The 12,414-nt window shown below is 51.0% G+C and overlaps 1 protein-coding gene across 1 annotated transcript; it reads right to left on the bottom strand.

Moving 5' to 3' along the window:
• Window positions 1–1,640: 1,640 nt before the first annotated feature.
• On the bottom strand, window positions 1,641–5,566 carry TMEM203 (transmembrane protein 203). The gene has a single exon (XM_035135907.2). The coding sequence runs from the start codon at window positions 5,520–5,522 to the stop codon at window positions 5,106–5,108; it is 417 nt and encodes a 138-aa protein (XP_034991798.2). The 5' UTR covers window positions 5,523–5,566; the 3' UTR covers window positions 1,641–5,105.
• Window positions 5,567–12,414: the final 6,848 nt, after the last annotated feature.

Below are 12,414 nucleotides of genomic sequence, written 5' to 3'. Positions count from 1 at the left end.
TCCATATGACACCCTTTCGTATATTTGAACATGGCTATCATATCACCCCTTAACCTTCTCTTCTCCAGGCTAAACATACCCAGCTCCCTAAGCCGTTCCTCATCTTCCCCACCTGTAACAAAACATGCCTCTCCTGCAACTCTCCAATGTTTTGACCTCACCTCCAGACACACTCCTCCATTGTGCACACGACAGAATTTAAAAATGAAAAAGTGCCTTAGCCCCACCCAAAACCACTTAAATTAGCCTCTCCCCTAACCTGGTGCCCTGTTTTTGAACTACAACTCCCATCAGCCCTCGGGCTAGGAGCATCAAACCTGCCAGGCAGATATTATTCAGTGGGGGGTGGGGTTTTTTGCAGGGACACGCAGCAATGTGCGTTTATCCTTCGAGCATGCCACACATTTCCACTGTGGAAACACCCATTGAAAGAGAGTGTGATGGATCCATCGCCCTGTTGCATGGATTCGTTTCCAGCCCTGTCGGCGTCCGTTGCATAGCTGTTCGAGCTCAGCAAGAGACTGTGCGCCTCCTGCAGGCCAGGCCCGCTGCAGCCTTCCACACCCCTTGGCTTGCAAAGTTGCCTTGGCTGAGGTTATCAATCTGGTGCGATAAGACAGGCCCAATTGCTCCAGGGATAAGATACCACGATAACCCAGTGGCCTTGCTAACAGCCCTTCGAGATAACTGCACCGGGCGTCTGACTGCAGAATAATGCGTTCTGCAGGACCTGCAGATGAATGAAAGGGAGAGAACTTAAGAATACAATAAGAGCCAGGCTACTGGATCATGCCAAAAGGGGCCCATCTAGGCCAGCATTCTCTTCTCACAGTGGCTGACCAGCAGGGGTGGACTTGGGTAATCTGTTGTAATAGGGAGCCCTGCGCAAGGGCAAGATTCGGTGCCCCCAAATGGATCTTCTTAATTGTGGGTCTTCTGTTTTATGCCCACTTGGCTCAACACCCCATGGGGAACCACCCGCACCACCCTAAATCAGCAAACAGGGTTCAGGCACAAGATGCCCATTATTGGAAGCTCCCATGCAGGATTTGGGCACGAGAGCTAACTCTCTCCCCTCCTGCAGTTACCAGCAAGTGGTATTCAGAAGCATCTCTGCCTCTAACTGTGCAGGCAGAGCTTGGCCATCATGGCAAGTGGCCGTTGCTAGTCCTCTCCTCCAGAAATTTGCCCAATCCTCTTTTAAAGCCATCTAGGTTGGTGGCCCTCCCTGCCTCCTGCAGGCGGGAGTTCCACAGTTTAACTCTGTGCCATGTGAAGGACTTTATCTATCCTGAATCTCTCAACATTCAGCTGCATTAGATTCCCACAAGTTCCAGTGTTACGAGCGAGGGAGGAAGCCGTTTTCTCTGCATCTGCTTTCTCAGGGCCAGGCATAATTTTATTGCCTCTCACTTGCCTTTTCTCCAACCTAAAAACACCCAAATGCTGTACTTTTCTTTCTAAGGGAGTTGCTCCAGCACCTTGTTTTGGTTGCCATAATAACATAAGTGCCTTCTGGATCAGGCCAGTGGCCCTTCTAGTCCAGCATCCTGTTCTCAGAGTGACTCATTTCTGAACCTGACTATAGCTTGGTGCCATCCTGGGCCCATTTGCATGCAAACCCAGTTTCATCGCTGGAGCCTGGAAGCTGGTTTCTCCACCACCTCTTTGCAATGTGCCCATGGAAACTGGCAGAGAACTGGGCATGGAAAAGGCCCTTTTGGCTGTGTTGCTAGAGAACTGGGGTTGGCTTTCACAACTCAACTCCCCATGAAGGGACTTGGGTCCCTTGAGGTCTGCTATTGGTCAGAGATACAAATGGATGCAAAAGGAAGCTGCTGACCTTTATTGGTCTGTTGCAACAGTCTCCCCGCTTTTCCCTCCTTGCAAGGAAGTGGGGAGAGAGCCCAGGACAAACGTGTGTTGCAATTTTCAAACCTGTCACAGAAAGACCACTCCAGATACATCACAAAATGGGTTCTACATGCTCAGAGTTCCTGTTTCTCCAACAGACTCCATTGAGTCTGTCAATGAATCATAGAATTGGAAGAGACCACCAGGGCCATCCAGTCCAACCCCCTGCCAAGCAGGAAACACCATCAAAGCATTCTTGACATATGCCTGTCAAGCCTCTGCTTAAAGACCTCCAAAGAAGGAGACTCCACCACACTCCTTGGCAGCAAATTCCACTGCCGAACAGCTCTTACTGCCAGGAAGTTCTTCCTAATGTTTAGGTGGAATCTTCTTTCTTGTAGTTTGAATCCATTGCTCCGTGTCTGCTTCTCTGGAGCAGCAGAAAACAACCTTTCTCCCTCCTCTATATGACATCCTTTTATATATTTGAACATGGCTATCGTATCACCCCTTAACCTTCTCTTCTCCAGGCTAAACATACCCAGCTCCCTAAGCCGTTCCTCATAAGGCATCGTTTCCAGGCCTTTGACCATTTTGGTTGCCCTCTTCTGGACACGTTCCAGCTTGTCGATATCCTTCTTGAACTGTGGTGCCCAGAACTGGACACAGTACTCCAGGTGAGGTCTGACCAGAGCAGAATACAGTGGTACTATTACTTCCCTCGATCTAGATGCTATATTCCTATTGACGTAGCCCAGAATTGCATTGGCTTTTTTAGCTGCTGCATCACACTGTTGACTCATGTCAAGTTTGTGGTCTACCAAGACTCCTAGATCCTTTTCACATGAAGATGTCTGGTTGCCGTTCCTGGCCTGTCTGGTGCATACATAGATATATGCTTCATTCCTACATAGATACCTGCTCTTTGACAGGTCAGCTCAGATAATAATAATAATATACTTTATTATTTATACCCTGCCCATCTGGCTGGGTTTCCCCAGCCACTCTGGGCAGCTTCCAACAAAATATTATAAATACAATAAAACATCAGACATCAAACTTCCCTAAACAGGGCTGCCAAACATGTTAACTTAGTTTTGCAAAGGGGAGGCCCTGGAAGAATTCCTGCTCTGTGACTGGAGGGGTCTCTGAGGTTAGCTGGAGGCTAAACACGGTTATAGGCTTGCTCTCTATACTATTTCAGAAATGTGGCTTATACACTTAGGTATCCGTGTTTACTTTGTGCTGTGCAAGGATTGTCAGCAGTCAATCGGCTTGGCTTTGCACAACGGCCTTTTGTGGGTTTTATTTCCTTTGAATCATGACTGGTGGTTAATGTTGAAACAGGAAGGAAGCGCTGGGACTGCCGGCCGCGTAGGTGGCAGCGAAGGCAGATGTTTGGGGTGGTGCAACAGTAGCTGAACCTGTGAGAACAGTCCAGGGTCACCCCAAAGGGCAGGGGATGGGGGCAGCAGCAAACAGGCCCCTTGTCACTGGCACCTGGACTGGGGTGGGCACCACAGGGCCTGCCATAGTTGATGTTGGTAATAGAATCATAGCATCACAGACTCGTAGAGTTGGGCCTCCCAAGGGTCCAGCTCACACCTGCCCGTCATCGCAGATGATACAGGGCTAAATAGATCAAGGGTCTGACTCAGTTTAAGGCAGCTCCTGGCGTTCCTGTTTAATGCAGCCCTTTATCCAGAATATGAGCACCAGAATATAAGCCAAGAACCACAAGGGGCAGGACACCTGCTTTGCATGCAGAAGGTGCAGAGCTTTGGTCGGCATCTCCCAGCTGGGTCTGGAAAAGATGTCTGGTCTGAAACCCTGGGGAGAGTTGGTGCTGCTGCCAGCCTGTGAAGGCAACACTGACTTAAAAGGTCCGCAGTGGCCTGACTCAGTAGAAGACTGCCTCTCCTATGCGCCTGTTTTTATCTTACACTGACTGGCAGCAGGGACTCTCTGGGGTTTCGGGTGGGGGACATTCCCAGCCCTACCTAAAGATGCTATCAGGGAAGAAAGTTAGCCAGGGGGCTTAGGCATGTAACACAACTGCAGCGGACCCTCATTTTGGTACTTTTTTTAAAAAAAACCTTTTATTTATTTTTTAAACAAACTGGTTCCATCCCTCCACTCTCAAGTAAACCTTTCTAGTATCAGGGCAGACTTGAAAGGGCTGGAAGGCTTCATTTTATTCCTGGTGGTACAATGATAAAGTGTCTTAAAAAATAAATAAATTGCAAAACTGTACATGTTCAGAGGACGCTAGCAAACTTGTTTTTGCTCTATGATACCAGGAATGTAGGAGCTGGCGGGATGCACAGAATGGCTATTCCAGGATGGGGAAAGATAAAGTGTCCACAGGATCATCACAGAGTTGGAAGGACCCCAAAAGTCCTCTAGTTCAACCCCCTGAAATTCAGAGATCGCTGATAATATTTCTCCACTGGGTTGTGTGTTTTTCTTCTTAAATAACTACCTCGAGGGTCCGACCTTTTTTTTGGGGGGGGAGGGAGGGTCTGGTGGGCTCATGGGGCGGCAGAGGGTCCGAGGGCAGCACTGCAGGGTCCAAAAGCAGTCACTCTGGTACATGCAGGGCAGGCACAGTTCCTTGCCGTAATGGCGCAGTGGGAAGGAGCATCAGGGTGCTTTGGAGAGGTGGCAGTGGAAGAGGAGCTGAGCCCTGCCGCTGCCTCCTCTCTCTAGGCGGGTCCCGAGAGCTCAGCCGGTGCCAGAGTTGTGTGTGTGTGTTTGCTCTGCCTTGATCTCCGTCTTCTCCCTCAGCCAGTGCTGCAGCGCTTTGCCCTCCTCCACCTCCTCTCTGTGGCACAGCCGAGCGCTCTGCTGGTGTGGCAGGTGTGGATAGCGTTCTTCCTGGGTCTTGCCTCTCTCTCCTCTGCCTCCTTTCCCAGGTGTATGTCGGGGGATGTTGGGTGGGTGGCCATTGCTTTGCTCTCCTCTGCCCCTTCTCCCTGGGCCAGATCCGAGCGCTCAGCCGCTGCTGCCAGTGCCTGTGTGCTTTGCTTGGCCTTCATCTCTTCCGCCTCCTCTTTCTGGGCTGGCCAAGCGCTCAGCCGCTGGATGTGGGGTGTGTGCGTGCCTTGCTTTGCCTTTCCTTCCTTTCGGTTTCTTTCCCTTGCCCTGCTTTCCTTCCTTCCTTCGCCCTTCTCTCCTTTCCCGGGCTTTCTACTTCGCTCTTACTGTCCTTCGCCTGGCTCTTCTCCTTCCTCCCCTCCCTCCCTCGGCCCCTAGTTGACCCTGCAGGCCCGGATCATCAGCAGCTGCAGGAGGATGAAGACGGGCGACAGCAGCAGCCCGAACCACAGCTCCCGGCTCTGGCCCGCCAGCTTCTGGCCCAGCAGCACCTCGAAGACGAACTTGAGGCTCAGCAGCGTCAGCACCCACAGCAGCCGCAGCACCGCCAGCCGCTTCTCGCCGTCCTGGAAGAGCCGCACCGACACGATGGTGCTGAAGTAGGCGCTCAGCCCGTCGGCCGCGAAGAAGGCCGCCAGCACCGCCCACCAGCTCAGCGCCTCCCCGGACTCCCCGCCGTCCGCCTTCAGCACCAGCAGCGCCGACGCGGCCAGCAGCGCCAGCGCCTGCAGGAGAAGCTCCAGGGGCGCGAAGCCCAGCCATTGAACCAGCTCCCGGAGGGAGAACAGCATCGCCTCGGCCGCCTCAGGGGGACAAACGCCGCCGCTCTGCGCCTGCGCGGAGGCACGCTTCCGGTCGACGAAGGCGGCTTCCGGTGCGCCGTGGGTGAAATAAGGCGGGGACGGAATCGCCTCAGCCGCCTCAGGGGGACAAACGCGCTTTGCGCCTGCGCGGAGGCACGCTTCCGGTCGCCGAAGGCGGTTTCCGGTGCGCCGTGGGTTATATAAGGCGGGGACGGAATCGCCTCAGCCGCCTCAGGAGGAGAAACGAAGCTCTGCGCCTGCGCGGCGCACCCGTTTCCGGTCCCGGAAGCCGGCTTCCGCCGCGCTGCTGTGAAAAGAAGGCGGGAACAGCATCGCCTCAGGGAGAGAATCGCGGCCCTGCGCCTGCGCGGTGACCCAGTTGATGGACTCATAGAATTGTAGGGTTGGAAGGGACACCCAAAGGTCATCCAGTCCAATCCCTTCTCCCCCGCAGTGCAGGAATCGCTGCTAATGGTGTTAATTGCGTGCTTATTTACAAGTGAGGCAGCACCCACGGCCTTGTTCGCTGAGCGGTGCTGCGGTTGGCGGGGGGGAAGGGCCCTGGGACCAAGGCTAAGCCCAGGGCAGCTGCTTATAGAAATGGCCGGGCTGGATGTGCGTGTGGCGGGCGAGGGCGCAGGTTCTGCGCACTTGGAGCAGCGGGTGCGCGCACCAGGCTCATCCTGCCTCATCATGCCAACCTATGCATCCTCCCCCCCAACCAGGAACTTTTATACCCCCCAAAAGGGAAAGGAGGGCTGGCCAGTAAGGAGAAGCCCTCTGCCAGATCCCTACAGGCTCCTTGCAAATTTCTGGTGTTAAATCCACGCTATGCAGTTGCAGACGGAGCAGCTAATTTCAGGAGGGAAATGATAGAATCACAGAGCTGTAGTTGGAAGGATTCCCCAAGGGCCAACCACTCCAACCCCCTGCGATGCTATTGGGTTGCTGTTTATAATTTTATTATGTATTTTTTTGGTTTTATATCTTGATATTATTCTGTGAACCACCCTGAGACCCACCCCTGGTATATAAATTCAATAATAAATAAAATAAATCCAGGAATCACAGCTAAAGAATTCCAGGCAGTAAGTCATCCAACCTCTTCTTAAAATATCCCATTTGTTCTGATATTTAAATGTTGGTTTTGAAATGGTGCCTTTCAAGTGTTATGAATGAAGGAGAGAACCTGCCATCTTCTGAGGTGGTCCGTTCAAGTTGTTCCTAATGTTTGGTCAGATTCCCTCTTGTAATATTAATCTGTTGGTTCTAGTCCTTCTCTTGGGACAAGCTTGCTCTGCCTTCCACATGACAGCCCTTCTGATATTTGAAGATGACTTTCCTACCACCTCTCAGTCTCCTCTTTTCCAGGCTGAACATACCCAACTCCCTCTGCTATTCCTCACAGGGCTCAGTTTACTGACCCGTCATCATCTTGGCCACCCTCCTCTGCACACGAACCAACTTGTCAATATCCTCCTTAAACAGAGGTGCTCAGAACTAGACACAGGACTCCAGGTGGGGTCTGGTCAGACTTCTGCTGATGCAGCCTAGAAAAGCATTAGCCTCTTTTGCCGCAGCCCCACAGAAAGGAAACGCTCAAGGAGAGATACTGTGCTGGAGAGGAAGGCTTTTATTTGCATTCATTTATTAATTTTTATTTGGTGTTCCCAACACACAGGCAATTCAGCGCCATTTCCCTTGCCCAGAATGGGGTGGGATGAGGTGTGCTTGGCCCCACATCGAGGGTAGGGTGGGGAGCTATGAGCAGCTGGCTGGGAATGGAGGCCTCGGCAGAATTTGGGTTGCCAAGCCTATTCCCTGCATGGGATCACCAAATCTGTGGAAGCATCGCAGAGCCCAGAGGGAGGGAAAGGTGAATGGGTTGGCGTGTGCCTCCAATCTCCTCCACTTCCTCTGATTTTCTTTCACCTGACCAGACAGACTCCTGGTAGTGAAAGCAGGTGGAGTGGGGGGGGGCAGCCTTTATTTGCAATGCCTCTGCCGCTTCAGCAATCTGGCTTTAGAGAGGTCAGGTCTTGAAGGTCCCCACCCTGGATGCGTGAGCGGGAAGGAATATTTTCAGCAATAGATCTGGGGCGGAAGTCAGAAGTGAGTGGTCTTGTCGGCAGTCGTGTGAGGAGGAGGTCTGCCTTGGCCTGAAAAAGAAATAATAATCATTGTAATAATGATACCAAGATCCAAGCAGACTTCTTTGGTGTGCAGGACAGAGTTGTTTCCGTAAATGCTTTCATCAATATCCCTATTCATTCTTTTTGCAAACTGCTTTGCAGTTTTCCACAATCAAGGGGGGAGTGTGTGAATGAAATAAGTAATAAATAATAATAATAATAATGGTTTTCCCAGTAGTGATGTATGGAAGTGAGAGCTGGACCATAAAGATGGCTGATCGCCGAAGAATTGATGCTTTTGAATTATGGTGCTGGAGGAGACTCTTGAGAGTCCCATGGATCATGGCCACTGGTCCCATCACCTCCTGGCAAGTAGAAGGGGAAGAAATGGAGGCCGTGAGAGATTTTACTTTCTTGGGCTCCTTGATCACTGCAGATGGTGACAGCAGTCACGAGATTAAAAGACGCCTGCTTCTTGGGAGAAAAGCAATGACAAACCTAGACAGGATCTTAAAAAGCAGAGACATCACCTTGCCTACAAAGGTCCGTATAGTTAAAGCTATGGTTTTCCCAGTAGTGATGTATGGAAGTGAGAGATGGACCATAAAGAAGGCTGATTGCCGAAGAATGGATGCTTTTGAATTATGGTGCTGGAGGAGACTCTTGAGAGTCCCATGGACTGCAAGAAGATCAAACCTATCCATTCTGAAGGAAATCGGCCCTGAGTGCTCACTGGAAGGACAGATCGTGAAGCTGAGGCTCCAATACTTTGGCCACCTCATGAGAAGAGAAGAATCCTTGGAAAAGACGTTGGGAAAGATGGAGGGCACAAGGAGAAGGGGACGACAGAGGACGAGATGGTTGGACAGTGTTCTCGAAGCTACGAACATGAGTTTGACCAAACTGTGGGAGGCAGTGGAAGACAGGAGTGCCTGGCGTGCTATGGTCCATGGGGTCACGAAGAGTCGGACACGACTAAACAACAACAACAACAATAATACTGAGTGATGTAAGAGCACCCTGGGCTTGAATAAAAGAACCATGAGGTTCTAAAGGTGGAAGGGTGGAAGGGCCCCCAAGGGTCCTCTAGTTCAACCCCCTGCAATGCAGGAATCATTGAGGGGGCAGCAATGGCCACCAACTTAGATGGCTTCAAAAGAGGATTGGGGAAATGCATGGAGGAGGAGAGGGCTCTCAAAGGCTTCTAGCCAGGATGATGGCCAAGCTCTGCCTCCAGGGTCAGAGGCAGCGATGCATCTGAAAACCAGTTGCTGGAAACAGCAGGAGGGGAGACTGTAGCTCTTGTGCTTCGTTTCTCATTGTGCTGTTTGGTCACTGTGAGAACAGGATGCAGGAATCAAGGGGCCACTGGGCTGATCCAGCTATATAGGGCTCTTCTTATGTTCTTGGGTGCTGCTGACTCTGGGGTGGAGCCTTGAGGCAGCTGCTCCGTGCAAAGTGCTGTTTTTGACCTATAAAGCCTTAAACGGCTCAGGACCACAATAACTCAAGGACCGCCTCTTTCCATATGAACCTCCCCTGAAATCGTCTTCCGAGGCCCTCCTTTGTGTGCCTTCTCCTGGAGAGGTGCGGAGGGTGGCAACACGAGAACGGGGCCTTCTCTGCAGTGGCTCCCCGTCTGTGGAATGCTCTCCCCAGGGAAGTTCACCTGGCGCCTTCATTATACACCTTTAGGTGCCAGGCAAAAACGTTCCTTTTCAACCAGGCGTTTGGTTGATCTGATTTACATCCTATGCCCTTTTAAAATGTGTGTGGGCACTATTGGGTTGTTGTTTTATTTTTATTAGGTATTTTCTGGTTTTATATCTTGATTTTATTCTGTGAACTGCCCTGAGACCCCCAGGTATAGGACGGTATATAAATAATAATAATAATAATAATAATAATAATAATAATAATAATAGTAATAATTTACACCAGGGATTCCTCCTGCTCTCAACTCACCTGGATCTGACAAGGCAAGCATGTCGTGTTTCCGCCTACACAGGAGGAAAAGATAAGCAGATAAGAACATGACATTTGAGGAGATTTGGGGTGTGAGGTGGGCAATCATAGAGTTGGAAGAGACCCAAAGGATCATCGAGTCCAACCCACCTATAAAAGTACCACTTCTGCCAATCGGAGTGAGTGCATGTGGCGATCTCGTAGGTAACCGGGTTCTGAGTTGTCAAGGGCGTTGCATACAAATATCAACACCTTGCTTCTCTGAAACCCCCTCTCTCCTGATGCCCCGAGGACCCTCAGCCAACTCCAGAGTGGTGCTGAACCCCCCAGGGGCCGCAGGAGGCCCCTCACACCCACTGTGCCTGCCCTGCCCAATCTCATACCTGCTCCGCTGTTGATGGATGCAGACGCCTGTCACCACGATCAGGATCAACGCGAGAGGAACGAGGACTCCGATGAGGATGACTGTCAAATTGTTGTCATCTGGATGGGAGTAGAGGGGGAAAACAGGAGGGAGAAAGAGGGGTGGATTAATTAACGGCCTGACAGGGGCTGTGTGTGTGTGTGTGTGGTGTTTTTTATGTCAGGGAGCGGCAGAGACTTGTTACCTGTCGAGGGGGATGGGGGCTGTACATTGAAGGCATACTCGCAGTAGGTTCCGTTGTAACCCTCCGTGCAAACGCAGACGTAGCCGAGGGATCCGTCTAAAGTGTCCTGACACACCCCCCTCATTCTGGCAATTGTTACGGAGGCAGGGGCTCTCTGCAGAGGAAGAGAGGTGTGGGTGGGGAGGGGGGGAGAGACCACTGTCAGTCCACATCGCTGCCCACCCAGAGATGGGGAAAGTGCTCCGTTTTCAGATTCTGCCACTTTTCTACTCTTATCAGATCTCCCCCATTTCCACATCAGCCGGCGACTTTGGTTTTCATGGCGATGGCACCATCGCAGGCGCCACACAACACCCATCCCGCGCTTGTAAGTAAATAAATAAATCTTTCAGGGCGGTCCATGGTGTGCAACAACCCACACCACCAGCCAGATTCCTCTGCAAAGGTGCCCAGAGAAGCCTTTGGAACTCCCTGCCGATTGACATCAGCCAGTCTCCTTCACTGCACTCTTTTTCGGCGCCTGCTGAAAACGTGCTCGTTTGGGCTGGCCAAACCAAGTACTGTATGAAGAATGTTGATGTGTGTTTTAATCTGTTTGGATTCTTGGGTTGCCGGGGGGGGGGGCGTGTATTGGGTGTCCAACTCTTAGGATTTTATGAATGCTTTAAATATCTGGCAGCCCTTCAGAGGGGATATAATATCCCCTCTCAGTCTCTTCCAGGCTAAATGTACCCAATGCCCTCAACCATTCCTCGTGAGGCTCAGTTTCCAGGCCCTTCACCATCCTGGTCGCCCTCCTCTGCCCACCTTCCAGCTTGTCAATATCCTCCTTAAATTGTGGTGCCCAGAACTGTACACAGGACTCCAGGTGGGGCCTGACCAAGGCAGAATAGAGTGGGACTAAGACTGCTCTCGATCTGGACTCTATATTTCTGTTGATGCAGCCTAGAACAGCACTGGCCTTTTTCGCTGCTGCATCACGTTGCTGGCTCGACCCTCTCCACCCACCTCGTCCCTAACCAAGCATTTTCACCTCTGTAGCAGCCGCGGGTGAAGTTTGCCACGGCGCAGACCTCCCCCTTGGCGCAGGCCACAGGCTCACACTCCAGAGTCCCCGTATTGCGGCAGGTGCAGCGTTGAGAGCAGTCCTCCGTGAAGAAAGTGTCGTTGATCTGGGGAGAAACCGGGGTGTGGGGAAGAATGTCAGCGCCACTCTGGGAAAGCTGTTGCCCAGCCTTGGCAAGGTGCTGTATTGGCACCTCCAAAGCCGGAAGGGACCAGGGACCAGAAACTCAAAACCTTTGCTCAAATCATTGTCTTTGGCATTGCTGGTGCCTCCTCCCTCCCTCCCTCCCTCCCTTTAACTCTCATCAGCTCTCTCTATCTTTCTTCCCTCCATCTTTGCAGCCAACTAGGGAGGGGGCCCTGTAGGGCTGCTGCGACAACCCACACCACCAACCAGATTCCTCTGCCAAGGTGCCCAGAGAAGCCTGCACGCTTCGCCCGCTGGAGGAGCAGCCAGGAGAGTGGGCAGGCAGGCAGGGCAGGCTCCTAGCCACTCTGAGCCAGAGTGGAGAGCTGTGATTATTATTATTATTTTTAAAAAAGACAATTTATTAAATTTTCCAATGAAACACATTTAAACAAAAACTAAACATACAACCACCAACACATAATAAACACAAAAATTTTCTTCTTAATATCTTATCAATTATTACAATTTTCTTTGCTCTGCCGAGCTTTGACTTCCCTCCTTCTCCCCAGTCGGTTTTCTTATCCATTCCTATCCCACAGTTCCTTTATTCCTTCTACCTAAAGTCAATTCGTAGGATTTATTTCAATCCTGCAAGTGTCTTTAAACTTCTACAGTTCATTTCTATATAGTCCACAAATTTACTCCAATCCTTTTGGAACCTTGACTCTCCCTGGTTTCGGATCCTGCTAGTCAGCCTTGCTAATTCCGCATAGTCCATTATTTTCGTCTGCCACTCTTCAATCATCGGTAACTCTTGAGTTTTCCATTTTTGGGCTAACAAAGTCCTAGCCGCAGTTGTCGCATACATAAATAATACTTGATCTCCTTTCACTATCTCTTGTCCTATAAGTCCTAATAAAAAAAGCTTCCGGTTTTTTTTTGGGGGGAAAGGTGTATTTTAAAATCTGAGAGCTGTGATT

This window comes from Zootoca vivipara, chromosome 13 (assembly GCF_963506605.1).
Source record: "Zootoca vivipara chromosome 13, rZooViv1.1, whole genome shotgun sequence".
Lineage (NCBI taxonomy): Eukaryota > Metazoa > Chordata > Lepidosauria > Squamata > Lacertidae > Zootoca > Zootoca vivipara.
Note: the sequence above shows the minus strand (reverse complement) of the source record. Positions and strands in the feature narration are given on the sequence as shown.

Coding starts and splice junctions, on each gene's coding strand:
- TMEM203 (XM_035135907.2), bottom strand. CDS start 5,522: ATGCTGTTCTCCCTCCGGGAGCTGGTTCAATGGCTGGGCTTCGCGCCC.